The sequence below is a fragment of the Calypte anna genome, chromosome 4 (assembly GCF_003957555.1).
Source record: "Calypte anna isolate BGI_N300 chromosome 4, bCalAnn1_v1.p, whole genome shotgun sequence".
Lineage (NCBI taxonomy): Eukaryota > Metazoa > Chordata > Aves > Apodiformes > Trochilidae > Calypte > Calypte anna.
This window is the reverse complement of record NC_044247.1, coordinates 11,912,458-11,938,057: the sequence shown is the minus strand read 5'-3', so window position 1 is coordinate 11,938,057 and position 25,600 is coordinate 11,912,458. Positions and strand designations below refer to the sequence as shown.

General features: G+C 43.4%; 1 protein-coding gene across 1 annotated transcript in view; it reads left to right on the top strand.

Moving 5' to 3' along the window:
• NRK (Nik related kinase) overlaps positions 1-25,600 on the top strand; it is a 99,198-nt gene that overhangs the window by 34,944 nt on the left and 38,654 nt on the right. The window contains exons 4-15 of the mRNA XM_030448820.1: positions 7,537-7,662; positions 8,420-8,530; positions 10,374-10,464; positions 11,867-11,997; positions 14,794-14,848; positions 16,973-17,051; positions 17,664-17,839; positions 19,098-19,170; positions 19,580-19,775; positions 20,788-20,943; positions 21,695-21,856; positions 23,254-23,391. Of these exons, the coding sequence (XP_030304680.1) occupies positions 7,537-7,662; positions 8,420-8,530; positions 10,374-10,464; positions 11,867-11,997; positions 14,794-14,848; positions 16,973-17,051; positions 17,664-17,839; positions 19,098-19,170; positions 19,580-19,775; positions 20,788-20,943; positions 21,695-21,856; positions 23,254-23,391 (1,494 nt within the window). The remainder of the gene's footprint in view (positions 1-7,536; positions 7,663-8,419; positions 8,531-10,373; positions 10,465-11,866; positions 11,998-14,793; positions 14,849-16,972; positions 17,052-17,663; positions 17,840-19,097; positions 19,171-19,579; positions 19,776-20,787; positions 20,944-21,694; positions 21,857-23,253; positions 23,392-25,600) is intronic.

The following is a 25,600-nucleotide window of genomic DNA, read 5'->3' as shown; positions in this document are numbered from 1 at the left end:
GTGTGGGCCTTGTCACACAGAGCAGGTCCAGGACAGTTCTCTCTGCTGATGGTGTAGGAGTCCAGCCCTGAGCAGCAATTGCACATTGGATTTTTTTGAACTTAGATGCCATTGTAGTGCTTTCACAAAGCTTATCTGATGTTTGGCTATGAATGCTACCTTGTAAAACACGCATGTGTTGTTGAATTGCCAGTTTTTCTCTGTGCAGAGGGGAGGGTGCATTTTTTAAATGTGAGCTACATCAAATAGGTGAGATTTTTGTTGTTAGCTCTATAGGGACATACATAATTTGCTTTAAAAAATGGCAGCCACCAAACATGATGCTTCTGGATTTTGGAAAGGAGAGGGAGTAGGAATTTGGGTAGCAGACAATCTTGAGATCCAAGCACTTTAGTGCTTTGACTGAGGAGCTGACAGGACAGGTCCTGGCAGGTGACCCAGACCTTCTGTATGAACTGGTTTTGTGCTTTGCTGGGTCAGGCAGCAGTGCATGTGGGCTGGCTAGAGATGCCACTTGTAGGTTGTTCATGTTAACACCAGTGATAGTCCCTTCCTTGATGAAACAATTGAAGTAAAAACTGCAGGAAGGGAACCTTGGAAAGCTTTCCTTCCCTTTGCTATACATAACACTTAGAGAAACAAACTTTAAATAGAGGACAACCTTGTGGTCCAGCCTCAGGAATTCACATTGCTAGACTTGCATGATTCTGATAACAAGACCCAGCTGTTTAGGTCTGGTTTGCTGCTTCCTTGAAAGCCATAGAATCAGCATCAAACTGGGGAACCTGTCCCATAACTGGAGGGGCAATGATAACAGATCATGCTGTTTTTACATTGAGTCACTCAACACAAAAACAGTTGTGAGGCTTTGAGGGTTGAGTGGTGAGCATGTTGGTGTAGCCAGCTGGAGGGGTTTCCCCAGTGCTCTTCCCCAGCTAAATCCCCAACACATCCAGTTCAGCTGAACTGGTGTGTTTCTGCTTTCTTGGTGTAGGGCAAATGCAAGGCTTTCTGCTGTAATTTCCACTTCTAGCATGGGGTTGGCTGGTAGACGTGGATGCCATCCTCTGCTTCATCACTGGCTTCCTCCAGGCCCTTGGCAGTGCCTCTGTGAGTTGTTGGAGGTGATTCAGGAGGTTGCTGCCAGTATCTGCTGGTTCCTCTGCAGGTGTCTGCTCTGCCCTGGGGTTGTCCTCTCCTCAGCCACCACATCCTGCATCTCGGTGCCTTATGGTGAACCCTGATGGCTTCCAGCCCAGTGGGCCATGGCAGAGGTGTGCCACAGCAGGGTGGGGTTGGCACCTGTGGTCTTGAGCCCTTCAAACACCTCAGTGCAAACTCCCAGAGCACTCAGGGCAAGGAACACTGCTGCAGGGAATGGGGTTACTGGTGATCTCCTGAGCTGATCTGTTGGCCAGGGACCATGCTGCTGGGCTGTTGTGGCACAGAGCAGATGGGGTGGATGAAGCCAACCTGTTCCTCCTCTGCAGTTTTAATAGGCAGGAGCATGGGTATGGCTGAAGCTGATGCTATATGTGTCCAGGCATCTCTGAAGCAAATTCTTCTGTAAAATAGCAATAGGTTTTCTCTGTTTCATAGCATTTGATTACTGAAGCCTCCCAGAGCAGTAGTGGGTCCTAACTAATGTAGAAATCCTTTAAATCTCCAGAATTTCAAATGTCATAAATTCAGAGCCTGTCAGAGGTTCAGTATTTCTCTCGCATTGTTAGTCTGCTCAGGTTTAAGTTATTTTCTGATCCTTTGGTCTCGAAAAGCTAGCTTGAAGCATTAAATAAAGTATTTAAAATATTTAAATTCTTGTCTCCAATGTCCTGCCCATGAATCGTACCTGAAAGCAAAGTCTCACATGGGGTTTGGCTTATGAGAAATGGAAGCTGTCACAGCAAACCTGCTGGGATGAGACAGGAGGCTCCTACCCCCCCAGGGCCATTTTCATCTTTGGGTACTTACAGGATCTGATCAGTGCTGCACAGGGAACAGTTTGCTTAGGGACTGAAAATTTCATGTGGTAGAAGACAGGGACATTTTAAAAAAATAAAATCAAGGCAAATGCAGTAAAAATAAAATAAAAATGTGGAGAGGACCTGAATGGATTGGATTGGATGATTGGCTTGGCCTTGTGATTCGTGTGCCTCCTGAGAGGACTCCCCAGCTCAAGCCTCCAGTAGCTCTCACTCATTCAGAGTGGGGCAATTCCAGTGGCTGAGTCTGACAGAGCCCATGGCAGGGTAGGCTTGTGGTGGTTTGTTCACTAACCTGCACAGGAATAGGTCAGTGTTGTCTGGCATGGGAGAAGGTAGGCTTGAACAAGGATATCTTGTATCCGAGGGGATCTGCACAACTTCATTGCTACTTGGATATTCAGGATGGGTTTCTTTCTCTCAGCATCATGGCTTCATCACTAGAAAATCCAACCAAAAAAATCTTTCAGCTATCGTTTCATCATAACAAGTACTTTTCTGACAAAGGGTTTTGTTTCACCAAATCTACAGGGATTTTTTCCAGCAGGAAATTATTTCATTAGAAATTCCCTGACCAGCTCCAGCTGTGATTGTTCAGTTCTAAGACCTGGGGCACACCAAGAGCTGAGTAAATCTGCCCTTTGCTGTCATGAGCTGCAGCCCCAGGCTGGTTTCTTAAGAGCAGCAGCAGGATGCTGTGGTCACTGCGGGATCCTCTGGACATCTGTCAGGAAGTGCTGCCACGTCACGTCACGGGGGGTGGGAGGAACCCTTTGAAATGGTTGGAGGGGAGCTGATGGCAACGTGTGCTCATGTGCCTCTCCTGGCCAGCTCTGCTTCCTCTTGTCTGATGGTGCCAAGCAAGCAAAGTGCTTGCAAAGAGATGGGGTTCTTGCTGCTTTTCTCTTTAGCAATTGGTGTGGGCGATCAAAGAGCTCTTCTTCTGCTCTTGCTATGAGTCTTCCCAGCCATCAAAATAATGTTTAAATGAGAAACTTGTCATTAGAACTGCTCTGGTACTAAGGGGTCTCTTGGTGGAGTATTTATCAGCTAATGTTTTTGTTTCCATTTGAGGTCAGAGCTCTGTGCTTTCTAGTTCTTTGCTTCCTAATGTCAGATGGGCTCACATCTTCAAAAATAGCCTTTGATCATGAACCTCTCATCTTTGTGCATGCAGCCATCTGTGCTCAGGGATGCATTTGTTTGTGAAAGCAAACAGATTTTTTCACCTGCACATCTGTGAGCTTGTTTCCCTTTCTCAAGCATCATGATTTACGAGCACATTTCTAGACCCCTGGGACCTGTGGCCTATGGTAGCACTGACAAGAGGCATGGTAGAAAGTGGAAATCCTGAGCATGCCCATGTAATGAAAAATTGAAGGTGCTTTTGTCCCCAGACTTCTGCCTTGTTTTCTCCATGTGAAATAAAGTAATTTTTCCAAAACACAAGCACTGGGAAGACAGACTACCCTTTGTCTGTAAAATTCCCACCTGCTGTCCTTCATAGCCCTGTACCTTACATCCTGACAGTTGAAGTCACAGCTCTGTCTTTGGAGGATGTAGGAGTTTGGCTCAGAGGGTTTCTGCTCAGCAGGAAAGTTCACTCTTCAGTCTAAACTGTCTCTTCCCAGAACACTCACCCTTTACCTGAGCAGCAAACCACAGTGTGTGAGCACAGGGAGCTGCTCTGTGGACAAGGGAGGAAGAGGCAGGGAGCAGGTCCCAGCCTTCTGAGCAAATAGTTAAGTACATGAGATAAAGCAGGAATTGGATCGTGTTGCTGGTAGGGGGAAAGGAGCATTGCACATGTGCTGCTACATGTTGCTCTTGGGTGTGGAAGAGCCTACCTGTATTCCAGCTCTGCTCCCAAAGAGGCACGTGCTTATCTTTGTTTTGAAAACATGGAGGCAAGAGTGCAGAGAAATGGGAAGTACTTGGATAAAAGCTGTAGCAGCACAGTTCCAACACCCAGTAAATTAATGGGGCTGAAAAAAGAGGCAACCACTCTGGGGAAGTGGTTGAGATCTGCCAGCCCCTTGAGGGGAACTTGTTGAAAGCTGCAGGCTGGTGCAGAGGGTGCAGCTGGGGAGCTTCTCAGTTGGGCTGTGCTGGTGCAAAGTTCATGCAGATGGGCAGAGTTACAAAACCCCAAAACCTTAACATCTGAAGAGATGAGTAATCTGGGGAAGGCCTTTACCAAAGATTAGTGTTTCCCTTTCACAAGTTTGGTTACCCCAGCAGAAAGAGGGCAGGGTGCAGAAGGGACAACAAGGTGGTGGGAAAGGCTTCTCTCTGGTTGTCCGACCTTTCTTTCCTAAAGATCCATTACCAGAAACTTCTGTCAGTGACAGGACCCTTGTGGTCAGGTCCAGGGTGGTGGTTCCTGTCTCCTTATTCTCTGCCACTTCTCCTCACCTGCCTGTTTTCACCATTCCACATGCACTGTTTGGAGTCCCACAGGGGATAGAGCCTTGTTTCTCCTCCAGAAAATGTCAGCTCAAGGTCTCCTCATCCTTTGGCCAAGAGAGAAGCAGGACCTTGCTCATGGAGAATTTCCTGCATGCTCTCAGGGAGTCAGCTCTGGTTTCTCTTGGATACTCCAGGTGCTGCATGGGGCTTCTCCTTATCCTCACTAATTCAGTCATACAACATCCAGGGCTGTACCAAGCTGAGGATTATCAAGGACATGGGGGTCATCAAGAGCAGTCAGCATGGTTTTATCAAGGGTAAATCATGTTTGACTAACCTCATAGCCTTCTATGAGGAAATTACTAGGTGGATAGATGATGGAAGAGCAGTAGATGTGGTTTATCTTGATTTCAGTAAACCATTTGACACCGTCTCTCACAGCATCCTTGTAGATAAGTTGACCAAGTATGGGTTTGGTGATCAGGTAGTGAGGTGGATCAGGAACTGGTTGAAAGGAAGGAGTCAGAGAGTTGTAGTCAATGGGGCAGAATCTGGTTGGAGGTGTGTGACTAGTGGAGTCCCTCAGGGGTCGGTACTGGGACCGGTGTTGTTCAATATCTTCATCAACGACTTGGATGAGGGTATAGAATGTACCCTCAGCAAGTTTGCTGATGACACTAAGCTGGGAGGAGTGGCTGACACACCGGAAGGCCGTGCTGCCATTCAGAGAGACTTAGACAGGCTGGAGAGTTGGGCAGAGAGAAACATGATGAAGTTCAACAAGGGGAAGTGTAGAGTTTTGCATTTGGGGAAGAACAACACAATGTCCCAGTATAGGTTGGGGGCTGACCTGCTGGAGAGCAGTGTAGGTGAAGGAGACCTGGGGGTCCTGGTAGACAAGAGGATGACCATGAGCCAGCAATGTGCCCTTGTGGCCAAGAAGGCCAATGGCATCCTGGGGTGCATTAGAAAGGGTGTGGTTAGTAGGTCAAGAGAGGTTCTCCTCCCCCTCTGTTCTGCATTGGTGAGGCTGCACCTGGAGTATTGTGTCCAGTTCTGGGCCCCTCAGTTCAAGAAGGACAGGGAAGTGCTCGAAAGAGTCCAACGCAGAGCTACTAAGATGATTAAGGGAGTGGAACATCTCCCTTATGAGGAAAGGCTGAGGGAGATGGGTCTCTTTAGTTTGGAGAAAAGGAGACTGAGGGGTGACCTCATCAATGTTTTCAAATATGTAAGGAGTGAGTGTCAGGGAGATGGAGTTAGGCTTTTCTCAGTGATGACCAGTGATAGGACAAGGGGTAATGGGTGTAAATTGGAGCACAGGAGGTTCAAGTTGAATATTTGAAAAAATTTTTTTCCTGTAAGGGTGACAGAGCCCTGGAACAGGCTGCCCAGGGGGGTCGTGGAGTCTCCTTCACTGGAGACATTCAAAACCCGCTTGGACACGTTCCTGCACGATGTACTCTAGGTGGCCCTGCTCTGGCAGGGGGGGTTGGACTAGATGATCTTTCGAGGTCCCTTCTAACCCCTAGGATTCTATGATTCTATGATTAAGGGTCCTCCTTTTTTCTTAATTTCAAACAAAAGATAAATGAAATATCTAATGTAATGTGTGCAGCTTGAGAGTCTGTGTTCAACAAAGAGGCTGCTCTGAAACCTGAAATAGCTTGTTTTGATTCAAGTGGAGTTGTTTTACATTTCCCATTTCCTAATGCTTAAAACAATTGGGCTTTGGTCTGGTTAAGTGTCTCCTGTGGGTTGATGTTACTGGGAAAATCTTACTGATCCCTTCTGTTCCTTTGGGAATGATTTTTGTGTGGTTTGCTTTAATACATCATATGCATATGCTTGAGGTAACTTGGCTTTAGCCTGTTGGGCTTTGATGTTTTACTACAGGTAGAAAGGACAAAGCAGCTGATTTTGTAAGCAGTCTGTTGTGATGGGGAGAGGAATGCTTCGATGGCAAAGCTACTGGAAAATAGTGGAAAAATGCAGAAAAATGTCCTGTGGGGCTTAGCTGTTCTTGCTGCCTCTTTGTTTTCCCTTCAGCTAGTAAGTGCTGACTGGGATGTTTTGCAGCAAGGTAAATTAATTTTCAGCTTTGTCATGCTCCTTTTAACGGGTACAGAATACCTTGCAGCACCACTTAGTTCTTACTAAAGCAAATGAGACAGCAAAATCTGCATGCATTTCACTGGGTATTGTGCACCATTTCTTTTGTTGGAAACACAGCAGCCAGGCTAGCACTGAGAGGACATCTTCATATCAAGCCATTTTCTTTGTAAAAAGGGCATTTCCTTCTCATGTAATTGTTAAAACTTGTGTTTCCATTAGTTGTCTTATTGTGCACACTGCTGTAGTGTGCAGAAGAGAATGTTTTCCCTGAAGAGACTGAAACAATGAGAGTGGGAAACCAGAGCTAGTGTCTGGGAGGAGATGTTGAGGGCTGTGCCAGCCCCCATCATGACAGAGACTTCACTGATGGCATGAGGGTAGGAGGGGGGCAAAAATTCCATGGTCCAGGTGGGAAAGCCTCACCACGGGAAGAAAGGAGCAGATCCAAAGCCATTTTTGATGCAGTTGCCTCTTTCTTGGCTTTGATTTCCTCCAAGCAAGACCCTCCATGGGGCCGGGAAGCCAAACTGGCTGATGTATGCACTAAGTGCTTTTCCAAGTATTTAAGTAATGGAGTGTTAGGGGTATTTCTTATTTTTGCTCAAATCTCATTAATTTCTCCAAGACTAAATTACTGCATACAAAAACTGTAAATGGGGAAGTGAATAGGTCCTTTCTAACCCCCTGAGGAGACAACATGAGATTTTTATGTCCAGATTAGAACATTTTTGATTCTTTAGGTCAAATCCTAGCAATTCACTGCTTAGGCCAATGGGTCAGGGTGATGCAGTTGTGGGTTTTAGTGCCTGTCCTTCCCTGCCACTCGTGGTCACAGGATAACTGAGGCTGGAGGGAACCTCAGGAGGTCTCTGGTCTGACCTCCTTTTCAAAATAGGGTCAGCCATGGGATCAAACCAGGTTGCTGGGGGCTGGTTCCAGCTGGGTGTTGAAAGCCTCCAAAGACAGAGGTTGCCCTAGAGTTCAAGGGTCTCTGGCCACCTAAGGAACTTACTGGTTTCTTTTGCTTCAGAATGAAGAGGAGGAAATCAAGCTGGAGATAAATATGCTGAAAAAATACTCCCATCACCGGAATATTGCTACATATTATGGTGCATTTGTAAAGAAAAGTCCTGCAGGCCAAGATGATCAGCTCTGGGTAAGTGTTTAGTGTCATTTCTGTTCATCAGATTTACAGCTTCTTTAGAGCTCTGGTATGCTTGGCTGGGGCTCTGTCTCAGTGGACCTCTGAAGTCATTGTTCTGAAGAATGACATATAAAAGAGACAAATTGCTCCTCCCTGCACGTCTTCCATCCCCTATGATTTCCTTTGAGGATGGGCATAAAGTGATACTTGTGACTTGTGCTGTCATTCTGATTTGTTGTTTGGGCTTTTTTCCCACCAGATTAAATGTTTCTGTAATTTTATTATTTTTTGAAAGAAAATGAAAGAGAGGTTGTACTCTTCCTCTCCTGTCTGTTTTTTTGTTGCTTCCCTCTCCTTTTTTTCAGTTGGAAGATAAAAAAGAGAATAGAGGAATTGTCAATAAACAAAGAGAAAAAATTAATCCTTCATTTTTTTTTGACTGCAAGATTTTTGAAGCTCTGCAGCAAAATGAGAAATTTAAAATTCTGAAAAAAATCCAATGATTTTAGTATTATTAGTTCTACTTTTTCTGATAGAGTTTCTAAAATAATAAGCACCCATAGCTGGCAGTGGGAGAGGAGCACTACTGAGGTTTTTTATTTATTCAGAGGTGTGATTCAGGAAATCAGATTTTCTGTCACTTGGCATCCAGGAAGGTTGTGTGTATCTTGCCACACCTTGACTGTGGTGGAGTGGGTGTTTGCAGATGGTCTCTGCTGGCACACAGTCTGTGCTGTGGTGAAGCTGTGCTGCCTTTCTCTTCCTGCAGCTGGTGATGGAGTACTGTGGTGCAGGCTCTGTCACTGACCTGGTGAAGAAGACAAAAGGGAACTGTTTCAAGGAAGATTGGATTGCATACATCTGCAGAGAGGTTCTCAGGGTGAGTGGTGCAAACAGAGAACTGTTGCTCATTTGCAACAAGAAGGCCTTTCCAAGCCTTTGGTCACTGACATAGGTCACTGATGAGCATTATTATTTAAAGGTTTTGATCCATGGGACTTACGGGTTGTGGTCCTTGAGTTCTCAAGAGTCCAAAGAGTCAGCCTGGTGGCTGCTTGACATCCCACAGTACTGTTAATGTTAAACCCATTTTCTGTATGGAGAGCAGAAGATCTCTGTTTCCTAAGGCAAATAGCCATCTTCTGGAAGTCCAGATTCTGGGAATCTAGAAAAGTAAATAAATGTTCTGTGTTCAATAAGGCTGTCCTCCACATCTGGAGATCTTACTGTTCATTGCTTCAGCTGTTCATGCTGTGTAAGATTTTTCCATTCATAATTCTTTTAGCTGCACACATTCAGGGGCCTCTTTTCCAAATTATTAGAAGAAATGTTGCCTAAACAGCATTCCAGAATCTTAAAGGTGATCCTGGTGGGGCAATATCCCCCAAGACAATTTGGAATACATTTCATTCTGTGCAGACTTGGAGCTTTTTTTGTTTGTTTTTTTTTATTGTTTTGTTTGTGTATGTTTTGTTCTGTTCCTGGAAAGTACAGAGGATAAAACAATTCCCAAGTGCAATCTAGTGAAATAGCCTGGAAAAAAAAAAATTGGAATCTGTCATTTTAAATTCAAAACCTATTACACAGTTACTGATCTGTCTTCCTTGTAATGGAGTTTTACTTCTTTTCTAAATAATAGTAAGATAAATGTGCATTCTGGGAGCTGGAATTTAAATGTCATGCCAAACTAATGCTTGAGTAGAATCTTTGCTTCTGGAGCAGAGGAATTAAGAAGTGTGCTCAGCAGAGTACTGGCCCTCTTAAAAGTATTTGGCATTAGACTGCAGATTGCAATAAGTATAGCTGGAGAGTGTGGGAAGAGGTCTTTGGAAAAAAAAATAATGATCTTAATGATCTGTTCAGGTTCTCTTCATTTGTTTGTCTGTAGTATCTCTGTTACACCAGAGCTGATGTTAAAACATTTGGTTTACACTCATTCAACTGAAAACCATAACAACATTCTGGTGTAAAACAAGAGACTGGATTTAATCAGGCCTGTTTCTAAACAGAATGACCCAGTTGCACGTGGATTGACAGTGTTTTGTGCTGGAACACTGAGAAGCTGGGTGAAAGCACTGCTTGAAGTCATTAATATTAGAGAGGCAAAGCATTTTAAATGAAGCATACCCTGGTTTACTTGAATTTATTATTCCAGGGTTTTCCTTTATTTCTATGCTAGTTCAACCATAGGCAATTTGGAATGAAGAAGGAGACAGAATATTACAAATACTAGTTGAATGAAAACAGTATCTGCTTCATTCAAAGAGAGGTCTGAAGTGGTATTTTGAAGTTTCTGTGCTCCATTTACCATTAAATGTGGGTTTGCTGAATGCAGAATTTAAGCCACTGTGGCCAGCCAGATGCTGCTTCTGAGCAGAGGCATTTTGCATTCCTCTTTCTCACTTGTTTGCTTTTAACAAATGCTCTAAGAAGGCATCCCTTGATTCTGAGCCAGAAGCTTGAAATATTGCTACCTTGTTCTCTTCACACTTTGCTTCAGAGATGCTTCACTACTGTCAGGCCTATGGGAAAAGAAGGCAATCAAACTTGCTGTTGCTGTCCTCACTTTTCTCCAAGACTGGGGTCTTCATGTTGCTAATAATATCTAAAGGACTTTTGCTATAAATAAAATCTGGGAAGAGTAAAAGTGTAAAAAGGCAACAGTGCCACGCTCATGATAATGATTAGAAGAAAGAAAAAAAGAAAGTCTGGTTTTCTTCTAGGGCTTGGCACATCTTCATGCTCACCATGTCATCCATCGAGATATTAAAGGACAGAATGTTCTTCTCACAGAAAATGCAGAAGTCAAACTGGGTAAGTTTCCTTATATGTGTGCTAGAAACCTGTTTGTAAAAATTTAGGATTTCCATCTTGTCTTGGAAAGACCCTTCAGTAATCAAAGGTCAACCAATGTGTCAAATTGCATGGTGTTTATTGGTTAAAGGTTGGACTGGATGATCTTGGAGGTCTCTTTTTACCTAAACATTCTCTGATTCTATATGTACTAGTTTTCAACTGTTCCCTCTTAAAACTGGCAAGATCCAGGGTTTTATGTTTGTTTGCACTCTTGTGTAGTCCTGGTCCTACCATTCTTTACATGGTTGACAAGAAATTTAAACATTTTGAAGTAACGATGGAACAGATCTACTAAGTACAACATACAAAAAGAGAAATAATAATAAAATCTCTTTCCAGAGGTATTTAACTCGTGTGTCTTAAAGTAAAGAAGGTAGAAGCCCACGACCTCCTCAGTCCAGTTCCATTCTACCTCAGTGTAAGTGTGCACACTTCCCATCAGAAGCACACACCCAGAGGTCAGGTCCAGCTTATTGCTGGAGAAGGTTTGCTAAGCAGACACATTAAATTGTAGAAGTACCAATGATTGTGGTTTGCAGATGATCTGCAATGAAGTAATGTGAGAAAATCTGCTCCTTGATGGGAACCACAGGGCTCTTTTCTTTCAGTCTTTTCTTTTTCCTATTATTTTATCTTCTCTGTGAATAGCACTCGGCTGCTATGCCCAGTGGATCCAATTAGTGTTTCTTAGAGGTGTGTTCAAAGAAAAATACAATCACATAATTATTGGATGTATGGGCCTTTCTTCGTGTCTGAACAAAACCATTTTTGCAATAAAGTCCTAATGAAAGTAACACCATTTGCAGCACAAAGAGCACCACAGGATTTGCTCATTATAATGAGTCTGAGATCAGAATAAGCCAGTATACTCTCCACCTTGTTCTAAGATAGTGTATAAATGTGGAGAAGGATTTATTCCAAACACCTTAAAAGGAAGTGGTAGGATAGTTCTTCCCAGCTTTCACAAATGGCCATATTAGACACAGCCAAATTTGCTTTGTCTGTAGATACTATTTTTCCTTTGAGATACTAAAGATCTTGAGTCCTACTCAATGGAGGCTTTAGTAAAGCATAAATTATTCTGTAATATCTTCCTAGAGCAATTCATGTCTGCCATAACCTGCCTGGTAGATTTAGTATGCTGTTTACTTGATTTCTCTGTCAAAAGAAAAAAAAAAAGGGAGGGTGGGGGGGAAATTATATTTCAACTGTAGGGCAAGATGTACTGGAGGAACTCAGATTTGTTATGCATTGCAGCCCAAAGTTTTGGCATTCTAAATAGTGTGAAAGTAAGCAAGCAAACACTCTGCTATATGGATATAGTTCTTTATTAATTTTTTTCCTCTGCTTGGCTTTTCAGTGGATTTTGGTGTAAGTGCTCAGCTGGATAGGACTATTGGGAGAAGAAACACATTTATTGGCACACCGTATTGGATGGCACCTGAGGTCATTGCTTGTGAGGAGAACCCAGACTCTACCTATGATTACAGAGTAAGTGTTAGAACTCTGCAAAAGGCAACAAGATGTGCAGTTTATCACTGAAATTCTGCTCAAGTACTGCATTTGCCAAGTTCAAACTTCCTTTTAAACCTCAACAGTGCTATAGCTGTATACATGGAAATGTTTTATGTGTGTGACTATTTTCAAGAGTGGAGTTTGTTATGAGGTTTTTTGTGTGAACTAACACAGGAAATACACTTTCTTGAACTGTGCAAAAAATACTTGAAATACTAATATGTCAGGTTACTGCTCACTTCTGTGATAGAGCTGTTTTACTCTGAACTTAGCTGGGAGTCCTGAGCTAATTGGCAATAATTGCCATCACTTCATTTATTTATGAGGATGTGACTGCAAGAGAATTCCCATTCTAGAATGATTTCTGGCCATCCAAAGGGTGGCTGAGGTGTAAAGGCATGGGATTCCTTGTGTTTCACTTTGTGTCCATTGCCTCTTTTCCTGTCACTGGGCACCACTCGGAAGTCTGGCTGCGTCTTCTTTATTCCCATCAGGAATTTGTACAGGTGTGTGAGATCCCCCTGAGCCTTCCCTTCTCCAGGCTGAGCAGTTGCATCTCTCTCAGCTCTGAGCCCCCCAGCTCCAGTCCCTTAAATATCCTTATGGCCCTTCATTGCCCCCACTCCACTCCAATTTGTCCATTACTTCTTCGTACTGGGGAACCCAAGATCAGCTATCAAGCACTTTTTCTGGTTCTCCTCCTACCACTTATAATATTCTGATGCTGTTCCAAAGAGTCTTGCAAAGTTTATTCATCATCCTCTGGCCTTTTTCCAGCAGTGCTGTCATTTGTCTGTCTGCACTTACAATGCAGGATGTTTTCCAGAGATGGTTTTCTGAGCAACCATCTGCTGAGTGACCCTCCAGTCATTCCCTTGGTTCAGGTGCTCTCTTGGCTGCCTCTTTGCCCTTCTCATTTAACTGTGCTTTGGAAATGTTTATTAGAAGCACCTCTTATTGCTTCCTTTTTCTGCTGAATTCTCTGCCGTGATTCTCCCTTGTTGAGGCCTTCCATGCTACCCTGGCAGAGTGAGGTTATGTTGTGGGAGTGTCAGTCATGAACAACAAGTTCTTGGATTTTTTTACTTTTCATACCATGTAAATCTACTGAAACCTCAAGAAATTAATCTCTTCATTCCCTCTCCCACGTCAGTTTTCTCTTCAGAATGTGTATTTTTCAGAAGATAAAAGCATTACAAATGTGCATCCCTAATTCTTGAGGTTTCTCTGCCTTCAGTATTAATCACAGATCACCTGCATGCATTTCTTTCTGCTTCTGAATGGCTTTTTACTGATGATAGTTTTAAACTGATCAGTGGAGGGTTTTGGTGGCAGTGATACAGATAGTGATGTGACTAAGAAGGTGACGTGGGGCTGCTCTTTCTACAGAGATTTACAGCTGATATGATGGATGAGCAAAGTAGCAGGAATACACTCTGTAACCTTTCGCTGTTGCAGCTCTGATTTTTAAAAAAAAATATTATAACAAATTAGTAGAAATATATGTGCATAAATATGCATAGATATGCACTGATCTTTACAAATGCTGCTGTCATGCTCCCTTTCCCCTGTCTGCCTCTTGTGTGTTGAAACTCCAAACCAAACTTCTCCATAGCCTGTTTGTTTCTCCTGTTACCCCCAAAACCTGTGGTACTGCCTCTAAAAGTCTTTTCTAATTTTCAGTCATTTACTTGATAGCAAGTCCACATCCTGAATCTATCAAATTCCCAATTTATTTTTTTTTTTGTCATATCCCGCCACAAACTATGATGTGAACTGATTTTCCACTTGTGTAACTTGGTTCAAGCAGCTGGACTGAGAAGGTTCTGTTGATGGAGTCAGATTTAGTTACAGTGCCAGGCTGGGTATGAGCTGCTCTGCAGATAACCCTATATTGCTTCTAGTCTTTGAAGATTTATCATCTGTCACTTCCTTTGTAAAAGATAGATTTAGAGAAGCCCAGTAAGTTGTTTGGTCACTTGCCTCTCATTTGGCTACATTCAGACACAAAACCTGCTAAAATAATGCACACGATTAATCAAGTGGAAAGCTGTTAAGATTTTATGCTCACTGGTAGCATTTCTAATTTGTTTCCTATGATCAAAACCCTGTCCCTAGCATCCAGGTAAGCTGATAAAGGGCAATTCACTCTAATTAAACCTGTACTGTGGTGTAAATCTGACTTCATATGTCAGATTTTGTACCATTTCATGTACCCAAATACATGAGACTGGAGACTTTGTATACAGAAAAACTCAGCCCCCAAGACCTGACTATAATTTCTGTTCCATCAGAAACTTTCCATGTAGAAACTCAGCAGTTACTGCTCTGAAATAAGCATTAAGGCCAAGAATTTTTTTGGAGCAGGGGGATGAGGCACTTCTGTGTCTCACTGCCTCATGAAAACAGTTTAAAAGATTTAAGATACATTTAAACACTGCCTGCTATATTCTGGCTCTTGGTTTTTTTTTTTAATGCAGAAGGTCTACATTTTGAGACTGGCTGCTTAAATGATGAATCAGCTGTTCAGAGTTGTATGGGAAAGGGGAAGCTTCTGGCTATTAGCACATTTCCTAAAAGCTCAGTAGGGAATGGGAGGGAGCAGAATGTTTGTCATTCCAGCTAAAACAACCTGATCCAGGAGAAACCTAGGGAAACTGTAAAAAGAAACACAAAGAAAAACCCAAAAAAACCCAACAAAACCACACCAAACAACGAAAAAAAAATGAAAGAAAGCAAACAACTGAATGTGCAATGTGTCTTTTCCTGCAGAGTGACCTGTGGTCTCTGGGAATCACTGCTATTGAAATGGCCGAAGGAGCTCCTCGTAAGTGATTTGGTATAAAGGGGGGGGTGTCTGTGGTTCATCAGCGTGTTCTGTGGTAAAAATAATTCATGCTTGGCTAATGCACAGATGTGCAAAATTGTGGCCTGGCTGTATCTTTAGAAATAAACTGTGACTTACTGTCATTTGAGCTCTTTCACTTTCCTCTTCCTTTTAGACCCTTTAAGACCTCGTATTTTAATTCCTTGCATTCATTTCCTTGGGAAACATTTTTTTTTTCTTTTGTTAGCATCACCTTGCTGTCTGTGAGTGACTGATGTGTTAGCAGAAAAATTTACAAGTGTGACTGTAGGTTTAGGACACACACACAAAAAAGCAGCAGGAGAAGCTAGGCTGTGTGCTTACCCGGGGACAGACTTGATTGTCCTAGATTTTGGGATGAATACTGTATTGGTTCATGTAATAGCTTGGGTCCATGTCCACATGCTCAGCCTGAGAGCAGAGAGCCATGGTTTTACAGCCTGTCCTCTCCTGCCAGCTTTCCCCTTCACTTCCCAGTCAGCCTTGCACAGCCTCCAGGCAGAGGTGGGTGGCCCCAGGATGGATGCAGAGATCTCATGCAATTTGGTTTCCATGGAGTATCAGTTGCTTTGTCCCAGCATCCATGAAGCAGATGTGATGGGGTATCTGGTCACTACTGAGAGCAGAGGAGATGAAATAAATTATACTCTGGCCTGAGCTTGAGATCACTTAGGCTGTTTGTAAAAATCACAATTAGTTGTTGTCCTGTCAGACTTGGTTTTCAGAAGCACTCAGGAGCCAGGTGGAGTTCAGGAGGACTTTCAGACACTGTGCTTCAGCCTAACTGAAGCTTAGTCCTGAGACATGAGCCCATGGGAGCCCTTTGAGAGAGACTTGGTAGCTTTGCGTGCCAATTCCTCCTGACACTTGTGTTTGGTATTTTCATTCGTTTTGCATGGGAAATTCTATGGACTATATTCTACTCCACTGTGTTTTGTTGACTGTAATACAACAGTATCTGAGACCCATAGCTAGATACCAGACTTTTTCTGCCCCAATTCCCACTGTATCATGTCCTACTGAAAATACAATGGAAAAAGTCAAAAACAGACCCCAGATGTGAGAAACAGGGTCAGGGGGATGCAAGCAGAGACAGCAATAGAAGGCAGCAAAGGCTTCACCAGACCACAGTCTTCTCACTCTTACTGATTCTGTAATGCTGTAAGTCCATTCCTGCTAAAAGAATTACTGCTGAACACCTTCATATTGTAAGGCAGCCTCTCTATAGTTCCTATCATTTCTCATTCAGTAGCTCTGCTTTGTGCAGGAAGAGCTCTGACCCTTGGTGTGTCCCCATGACAGATGAAGCACATTCGTAATTCCCTACAAAACGCCCGGGACAGATGAGATGAGATGTTTACTTTCTGCAGAGTTCTTTGTTCAGCTTTGCACAGCAGTAACGCTAAAGAGAGATACATTGGGCTGGAGAGAAACCAGTGTCTGAATGCATGAGTAAAAGCTGCTGCAGTTTGGGTAACAATGGTGCTCAGACTCCTGAAACAGAGCAGATTAAGTGTGTGCTCAGTCATGCTCTGTGCTGGCACCACAATTTATGAGCTCTCTGCTTCACATTGGGTTTTCTTCGTCCTGCAATTCCTCTTATGCCATGAAGGAGTTTGGTTAAAATTTAGCTTCTCATTTATCTGAACCATAAGCCAGACATAATGAACTAGTAAGTATTTCAGTCTCAACTTTCACTTCTATTTATATGAAAACATACTTCGATGTGTTAGCAAAGGGAGCTTTTTTATGTATTCTGAAGCCTTATATATAAAAAAATATGAAGAAAACTGTACTTGTTCCTACCAGGCAACCTTTTTTCAAATCTCTTCTAGCTGAGAATAACAGCATATTGTGTGAGAGATTTCTGTGTACTCAGAGACTTCATTACTTGGCTGTAGTGTGAATTTCATTGACTAATGGTGTGGTTCTGCAGCGGATGCTGTAGTGTTGGAAGTGGGAATGTTTGTTCCTCTCTGTTGGGAGAGCCAGACTCCTGGCCCAGCTGGGTCAGCCTGGTCAGGCCTTGGAAGGGACACAGGAGGGGAACATTCACCCTTCAATAGCTTGTGGTTTTCTTTGCAGCCCTGTGTGACATGCACCCTATGAGAGCACTCTTCCTCATCCCACGGAACCCACCCCCAAAGCTGAAATCCAGAAAATGGTAAAGAGATGTGTAAAAACCTGTATTTTGCTGCATTTGGCTTAGGAGAATTTTGAGCTATCTTGCCTGATTAAATCCTAGAGTGATCTCTGAAGTTGCTCCTAAGGTCTTTCCAGCACTGGGTTAAGCCACAGGTGAAGATGTAGTTTGCCTTCAGGAAGAAAGACTTTTGTTTTGAGCTCTACCTAAGCTGTGGCAGTCATTGCAGTTGCTAGATTTTGGCAGGGGTGGCTTGAAATTGCAGTACAGGCAAGGCTTAGGTGGGCTCCTTGGGTCAGGGTTTGTCAGAAGACTGCATGGACATCATGGGACTAATGGGAGTCACCATGGCCTACAGAGAATCAATTTAAATGAAAAGTATAAAGTAAATCCTCACCATATCAGAAGGGTGGGGGAATTTTTGAAGGAGTTGCACCGGGTTTGTTGATCTAGAGGTAAATCCAGCAACTGCATTGAGGGGTGTAGGGTTTGTCCTGAGCACTGCACTGGTCTGAGGAGAAACACCGGTGCTAAGGCTCTCCCCCAGCTTTAGTGCAAAAGGAAACCTTGCAAAGTCAGTGCTTTCCAAGTTGAAAGGATTACTGTTTCCCTCTGCTTTCCTATCTTCTTCAGGTCAAAGAAGTTCTTAAACTTTGTTGAAAGCTGCCTTGTCAAAAATTACCTGCATCGCCCATCCACGGACACCTTGCTGAAGCATTCCTTCATCCGGGACATGCAGAACGAACGGCAAGTGCGCATCATGCTGAAAGACCACCTGGACAGGACCAGAAAGAAAAAAGGAGAAAAAGGTAACATGGCAAATAGAGAATTTCAGGCACTAGAGAGCATAGGTCCTCTTCCAATTTTGGCAGCAAAATACATGGCAGATGCAACTGAAATACTAGACCCAGGGAAACTGTGAGAAAGTATTGTCCTTGATAACAGTGAGGCCATTTTGAAGATCTCTTTGCCAAAGCCCAGATCCTTGATGAAGTGCTAAAGTCTTTGGAGGCTGACTGAGACTGACTCTGGTTCACTGAGAGGAATTCTCATGGCAACATGAGCAAGGAGTCCAAGTCAAGTCTAGGTCCCTGCTTTCTTGAGTAGCTAAGTAGTACTTTACTGATGTTTACCACCTAGTCTTTTACTTCATCTGTCTTTTCCTCACTTATTTGATTTAAAAGTTACATCTCCATATAATTTTCTCTTTTGGAGAAGCACATTTGAATGGAAATACAGCAAGTTCCAGTTTCTAACAAATGCCCTTGGGGACATGGGGAAATGCAGGGATAAAATCACTTCTTGATAGATACTTATATTTTGACCCAAAAGATGCAATTTTTAATCAAAGCTTCCCTGAAAGGGAGACTAGCATGGAATTACCAGACTGTACACTTCAAAATAGTGACTAAAAGAAATAAATTATGTCCCTCTTTAGCATGCTTTCTAGACAGCAATACAGAGTAGGGCCAATTTTAAATTATTTCTTAAAAACTGCCTTCATAATAGTCTTGAAGAGAAGTTAGAAGTGTGGATCAGGTTCTTCTGAAGTGCTGTCCTAAAACAAGCATTAATTTTTTATCCGTGTTTCTGCTTTTAATTATTACTTTAGTACAAAAGGAAATATGGATTTACTGGAGGCCTCATCTTAGCCATGCAACAAGTACACAATAGCAGAGAAGGGCAGTAAAATCTTCTATGTCCTATCTGTATTTTTCTGAAGAGCTTCTTCACTGGTGTTGTTATGAGGGTTGGATTTCTCAGTGGGTGTAGCCTAATTTATTTCAGCTTTTTGAAAATAGGTCAGTTTTGCAAAACCAATACAAGTCAGTCAAGGGAAAAGATGGGAGTGTGTACAGGGGCTGCCCTGAAACATTATCTGAACTAGATTTTGAATTATATACATAGATATCTTACCTCCCCTCAGCCTCTCAGTGCAACCTGTGGCTTTTAAATTCCTGCTGAGCTGTGTGTAGTTCAGGTTGAGCACTCAGAAACAAAGTTCAAGATCCTATCTGAAACATCAGCATCCTCCACAGGGGTTTGTTTATTGTTCTCTTTTTTTAGAAGAAACGGACTATGATTACAGTGGAAGTGAGGAGGAAGACGATGACCTGAATGAAGATGAAGGGGAACCAAGGTTAATTTTATTACTGGAATAGATAATTTGGCTGCCCAAAGTGTTCTCATTGAAGGCAGCTCTTCTCAGCCAGAACAGCTTTCCAAACTTGCTCTGAATCCCTGTCTCCCATATCCCCCCTGGTAGCTTTAACTATTTGGTAGCTGTCAAATGTAATTGCTGAGTATAAGATGTCTGTAATAAGCTGCTTATTAGTTCCCCTGCAATAGGGAGGTAACTCAAATGAAGGACCCAGTAATCAGCTTCAGGCTGTTTCGTAGCACAGTGAGTGCAGATGCGTAGCAAACGCGCTGGAGATTATTGGAACCTCCTAATTTGCTCACACAGGAAAACCAGCAATTCCCAATGCACCTTGTATTCTCTCTTTAATGTTTTGTTTAGTCATGTAGAAACCTCACTTCTGTTTCAGCTCCATAGTTAATCTCCCAGGGGAGTCGACTCTGCGTCGTGAATTTCTGAGGCTGCAGCAGGAGAACAAAAACCGCTCTGACCCTCACCGCCAGCAGCAGCAGCTGAAGGACCAGGAGAAATACAAGAAACAGCTGCTGACAGAGAGACAGAAACGGATTGAACAGCAGAAAGAGCAGAGGAGGAGGCTGGAAGATGTAGGGACTGGCTTGTATTACTGCTTTGTGTCTCATCAGAAACAAAAAAAAGTGTACCTGTAGAGAGTAGGCTTGGAAAGGCAAGAGGGATGGGTTAGGTTGTCAGCACAATCTGGACTGTAGTCTTTAGGCTTGGGAGAACTGTATCACTTCTGAACGCAATGATTTTTAAATTATTTTAAATGGGCTCTGCCCTTTTCCTGCTGATAGCTTGCACTGACCTTTGGGAGTGGAAGAGGAAGGGCCTTTTGCTTGACTTTGGCAATGGGAGCCCAGGGAGCCCAGGGATCAATAGAATCACAGTCTGGTTTGGATTGGAAGGGATCTTAAAGATCATCTAATTCCAAACCCCTTGCATGGGAAGGCACACCTCCCACTAGACCAGGTTGCTCCAAGCCCCATCCAACCCAGCCCTGAACACTTTTAGGGAAGGAATGAGATCCCGATTTCCTTCTCATATGCCTTGCCTGATTCAGCCTGTCTGTCCAGTCCCTGGTCCGTGTGCTTCTGTTTGTTACAAAGTGGCTGCTGCCTTTTCAGCTGTCTGACATGCTGTGGCGTTGGAGGCATTGCTAATTCACCATTGTGTCTCTCCTTAGGAGTATATGATGACATTCAAGCATTGTGCAAACACACTGGAGTTGGCATTTGTGAAGCATAGTGCTGCTCCAGCAAAACCAGGGGGACTCTGGAAAAGCCCTTCCTTCTCAAAATGGCAGGAAGAAATTTATCATTAGATCAGCTTCCAGCTGTCACAGAGATCTCATATGATGGCTTAAATAAATGGCAAATCCACCCTTGGCTGCCAAAAGGGCCAAGGTTTCACTTCAGGTTTGGCAGTCACTGTGGTGGCAGCTTGTGGCTGTCTCCTGCTGCCTGGTGTAGTGGATGTCCCCTGTTAGTGACTGCAGAGCAGGGAATGGGCTTTGTGATTAATGAACACTGGCATAGGTAGTTGGTGGGTACAGAAGTAAAGTAATACAAGCAATGTTATTCCCTGACTCTCTTCCAGCATCAGAGGCGAGAGCTGGAGCTGCGAAGGCAGCAGGAGTGTGAGCAGAGGTGGCTGGAAGTTCAGAGGAAGGAGGAGAGGTGTAAAGAAGACAAAAGGGCTGTGGAAGATGAACAGTTCATAGTAGATGGGCAGAGGAAATCAGAAAAGAAGCAGGTATGAAGAGTGTTTACTGACAGCAATTTACAGCTCCCTGTTTTAGGAGCTGATGTCATTCTCAGGTCCCTGAGAGTGTTCTCATCTTCTGAGTCATGGACCAGAGGAGGGCTTCTTAAATGCATTTACTTGTTCTTTGATTTGGACTTCTTTGGAGTTAGCTTCGTGATACTGAGTCATCCTCCTTATCTGCAGCAATGACACTGTCACTCCCACTTCTGCCCTCCTGCTTCTCCATGCTGGAATGGCCTTCAGTCACCTGTTTTAAAATATCTTTACCTTGAAAGCTTCCAGCATCAGCTCCAACCTAAGCTCTTAAAATTCCAGTTTTTGCTCGGGTTGTAACCAGAAGATTTCTTTTTCATAAATAAAAATGGAGCAGAGGTTTATTTTAATGCTGAAGTCTCATTGTCAGGTCTGATACCTTGGCCACAGTGTTTTTCTAACATTTGAGCAGTGAGCTGTTATGTAATGAAACAGAAAGAAGAAGTGTTTAATTAAAACCTTCTGGTTTTAGAAAAGTAAAAAGACTAACTAAGATTTTCTGATGTGTTTTCTGAAAAGCCAAACAGGGGTCACTTTAAGTGTTCGGGGTCACTTTATGCTTCCTGTCGCTCAGGACTGTGGATCTTTGTCAGCCCTGCTGGAATTGTGCTTGCTTTCTTCTTTGAAGCAACAGTTTTTCCATCAGTCAGCTTGGTTGTTCTCCAAGGCATCACTCTCTCTGAGGTTCCTCACTCTTTGTTTTCAGAAGGTGGAAGATGTGCAGCACAGCAGGAAGGTGCATCGAACTCTCCCCAAAGATCAGACACAGCTGTTGTCTCTCCAGCATGACCACAAGCAGAGGAAGAAGGAGCCTTCCAAGAGTTCAAGTTCAGCAGCACATCCTCCATCAAGCAGCATGAGCAAAGAGGTACATTTGCAAGACTAAATACTGATACACAAAAACTTTCCAGAATTATTGCTGCAAACAAAAAACCATGATACCCTCCAAAGCCTCAGGTTTAATGTTTAGGGCCCCAGGACACTTTCTGGGGAGTTTCTTGTCATTGCCACTGTATTCATCCTGTGGCTGGCAGGTCATGGCAGGTTTCCTCTGGTGTGTGCAGATGTGACCTCTGCCAGATAGAGCTGAGAGACCAGGACTCCTGCACTAGTTCAATGTCTGGGTAGGAGCCAGCATCAGTTCTGAGAGCCTAAAGTGTCAGCTGCAGGGGTTTGCATCCAGCTTATAATGTCGTGCATGCAAGCACCCTTTTGGCACAGAGGTAGTAGGTAGGTTATAATTTTTAGCTTTTTTATTTTCCTTTTTGCTTATGGTAAAACTTGCCCTTCATTATCAGGAGTTGCAAGTAATAAAAATCAAGCAACAAGAGTAGTACTAGAAATGAGTTCACTGGGGATAGGATTTCATGGTATTGGGCCGTGGCTGCTTGTTTTAATAAGGTTTTTTTGTGGTTTTGTTTTCTTTTGTTTTATTTGGTGTATGTGTCCTTATTTTTTCCCAGTTGAGATCTGGGAGGCTAAGTGGAATTCTTTTCCATCTCCTCAGCAGTTTCCTAGACCGTGTTAAGAATCTGCTTACCTTCCTGACATAGGTACCACCAGATACAGTGAGATACCATTAAGAATGCTCACCCAGACACAGATAACTGGGTGTTTTTGTGGCATTAATCTCTAGTTTACAGTGTAGTGCTGCTTCTAGGCTGCTGAATCAGAAGATATGCTGAAGATTTACACTAGAGAATGGGAATTAGTCATGTTGAATGGAACTGAAATGAGCAGTGGGGTCAAAACCACAGGATAAAGCTTTTTGTAACAAGCAATACCCTCAGGAAGTGAAAGGACCTTTATGACTTCTAGGCTATGTTCCTCAGTCTTTTTCATAGTGCAGATGACATACTAACAGAGTGTTAAAAGTGTTCTAAATTAGAAACTGGCATACAGTAATGTCAGCATTGTAGAATGGGGTAATAAATGCATAGCAAAACAGGCTGCATGTTGTCAAAGATAAGTAGATACAGACAGATGACTCCTCCCAGCTCAAACCCCAGCCTGCTGCAAACGGGATGGCCTAGAACACAGCAGATAGCAACTTGGGCCTTTTTCCTTGCTGCAATTTGGAAATTTGATGGAAAAGGAAGGATTGCAAATGGAGAGGTTGTAATGGTTCACATTGTGCCAGAGCTGGCCTCTCCCCAACAGGGAGGTCCCTCAGAGGTGGTGTCCACAGTGCTGCTGTTGGAGAGCACCCCAGCTGTGAAGCCTGAGGCTCAGTGTGCAATGTGCTGCTACTTTTCTCCTTCTCAGGCTGAGGACCGAAAAAAGAGAAGCGACAGCATCCAGGCTGCCCTGCTGGGGCAGGAACCCCCAGCACACCCCAGGATGGGCTCTGGCAGCAGTTCCAGCCCTTGCACCCCAGCACCGCAGAGAGCCGTGTTAGTACAGGTACAGTACTGCTGCCTCAGGTGGGGAGGAGAGGGCAGAGGGGGTTCCTGGGCACAACAGGGCATCTGAAATCTGATTTCCTTCACTCCTGGCACAAGTGACTGAGGCCCGTGCAAACCAGCTCAAAGGGTTTTTGTTTTTAGTGCCAGCTCATGCTGCTAAGTTCCATGTGGAATTATACTTAGGCACTGCAGACCAGGGCTAGATACCAGCTCTTTTTATATACTGGATGCCTGATTGCTGGTTCCATGGTATTACTCTCAGGTGTTTCCCCAAAAACTTGAATGATTGCAGTTGCATTCCCCTTACAATATTTTATTTATACAGTGCCTTAAATATGGCACTTTACAAAACAAATCCAAATCCAGAATTTTTATCCTTGACCATATACAAAAGGAAGATTGAAGATCATCAGTGCTCTTACAAAATAATCTACAACTATATGGAGATGCAATAACAACATTTTTTTTTATTTTTTTTTTTTTTTGGTGAGTAGGACTCAGAAGGCCTGTGACTTGAAAAATTTCAGTATTAGAGGTAGAAGTGCTACCTAAACTGTACCTATACAGTGAAAGCACTTTGGTAAAGTTCTGTCTTAGAATCCTTCTCTCAAGAAGGATTTTAGCTCATTTTAGCTCCTGTTTTTTTTCTCCTGTTTTGGGAGAGGGGATTCAGGGTTCTCACAGTGTGCCAAAAAACTTGGCTTCCTTTCAGCATCCTGTTCTTTATGGGGTATGAAATAAGTAGCTTAGACTGCAATTACTTTTTGCTCCAATCTCTTGTGAAGGGATCATAAACACGTGTGAGCAAAAGAAAAGACAGCAAGTAGAAATGGAATGAACTAATACAAATGTGAGCACAGCTCGTTTTAGTTGGAAATCTCCACTTGTTTTGAAATCAAGCAGTGTCAGAAATAATTTTATTGCTTTTGCAGTTCCCCACAGCACTTCACACCATCAACGTGAACATAGAGTCCTAGCACTTGTTTTATTCTTGGCAGCTCTGTTTGTGCTGGACTCCTGGATGAATGAATGGATACATGTACAGCTTCTGATCAATCTTTCCATTTCCTTCTGTTGGATTTAGCTATCAGTACCCACAGCACAGTGGTATTTGAATGAGGCTCAGGTATTTGTGTGCTGCTGTGGCATCTGGTGGCCTCTTCTTTGTGTACTGTATCTTGGAGTCAAGGGGGGAAGATCAGACCACAGAGGAGGATGGCTTTTTAGTTTCAGCTCAGCTGGTTTCAGAGCATGATTTTTTTCCTCACTGCTAAGCCCCAGCAGCAGGGTGATCCTTTGTACTTCTTTGAGGCTACCTGTGGCTATGGGTTATTATTTTGAGGTCAGGTTGTATTATCCCAAGTTTTTTTAAAACTCATTGCTGGCCACTGAAATTCTTCTTGGCCTCAGCTTCTGGTGAACAGAGAATCATAGATTAGTATATGCAGAGTTGGAAAGGACCCATCAGGATCATCAAGTCCATCCTGCATGGAAGGTCATAGGGTCATAGAATGGTTTGGGTTGGAAGAGACCTTTAAAGGTCACCTAGTCCAACCCCCAGTGCAGTGAGTAGGGACATCATCTCCCTGTCTTCTGTGTACCTTAATGTAACTTTCTGCCTCTGTTTTATGCCTGGGAGTGAGGGAGCTATTGCGGGGGGCAAGCAATAGCTGGTTGTTAGCATCTTTAAATTGAAGGCTTTCCTGTGCCTTCTCTGTTGCTGTTTGGTGATGCTGGAAAAAAACACCATAGGTGGGGAGGAGGGGTCCTGATTCACCTTTTATCTGAGAAAATATTTGTGCATCTTCTCACATCCTTTTTTCCAGGGCCTGTTTGTTATTCCAAGTCAGGAGTATTGTAACTGGGCTGAGGTGATGGCCTGGCTTGTAGCATCAAATCACTGAAGAACTAGTGCAAGGTCTGCAGGAAGGATATTTGTTTCTTAGTCTCAGGTAAAGGCTGGCAGCTTCCTTCAGACAAGTGTTTCAGCCCTGCAATAGAAGTGGGAGTGTTCACAGTTTATTGGTGGGCTTTTGGGATTCTGCAGGAGCACAATAGCTGTACAGAGGATGGTCCTGCCCTGTTAAAGTGACACTCCCAGGATGAAAGGAGCTATGTCCTAGGCTGGCTGCATCACTTTGTTCCTTTGCACCTTGTCGATGCTTTCCTGTTTGGTAGTAGCTCCCCTATCTGCCAAGGGGAGTGAT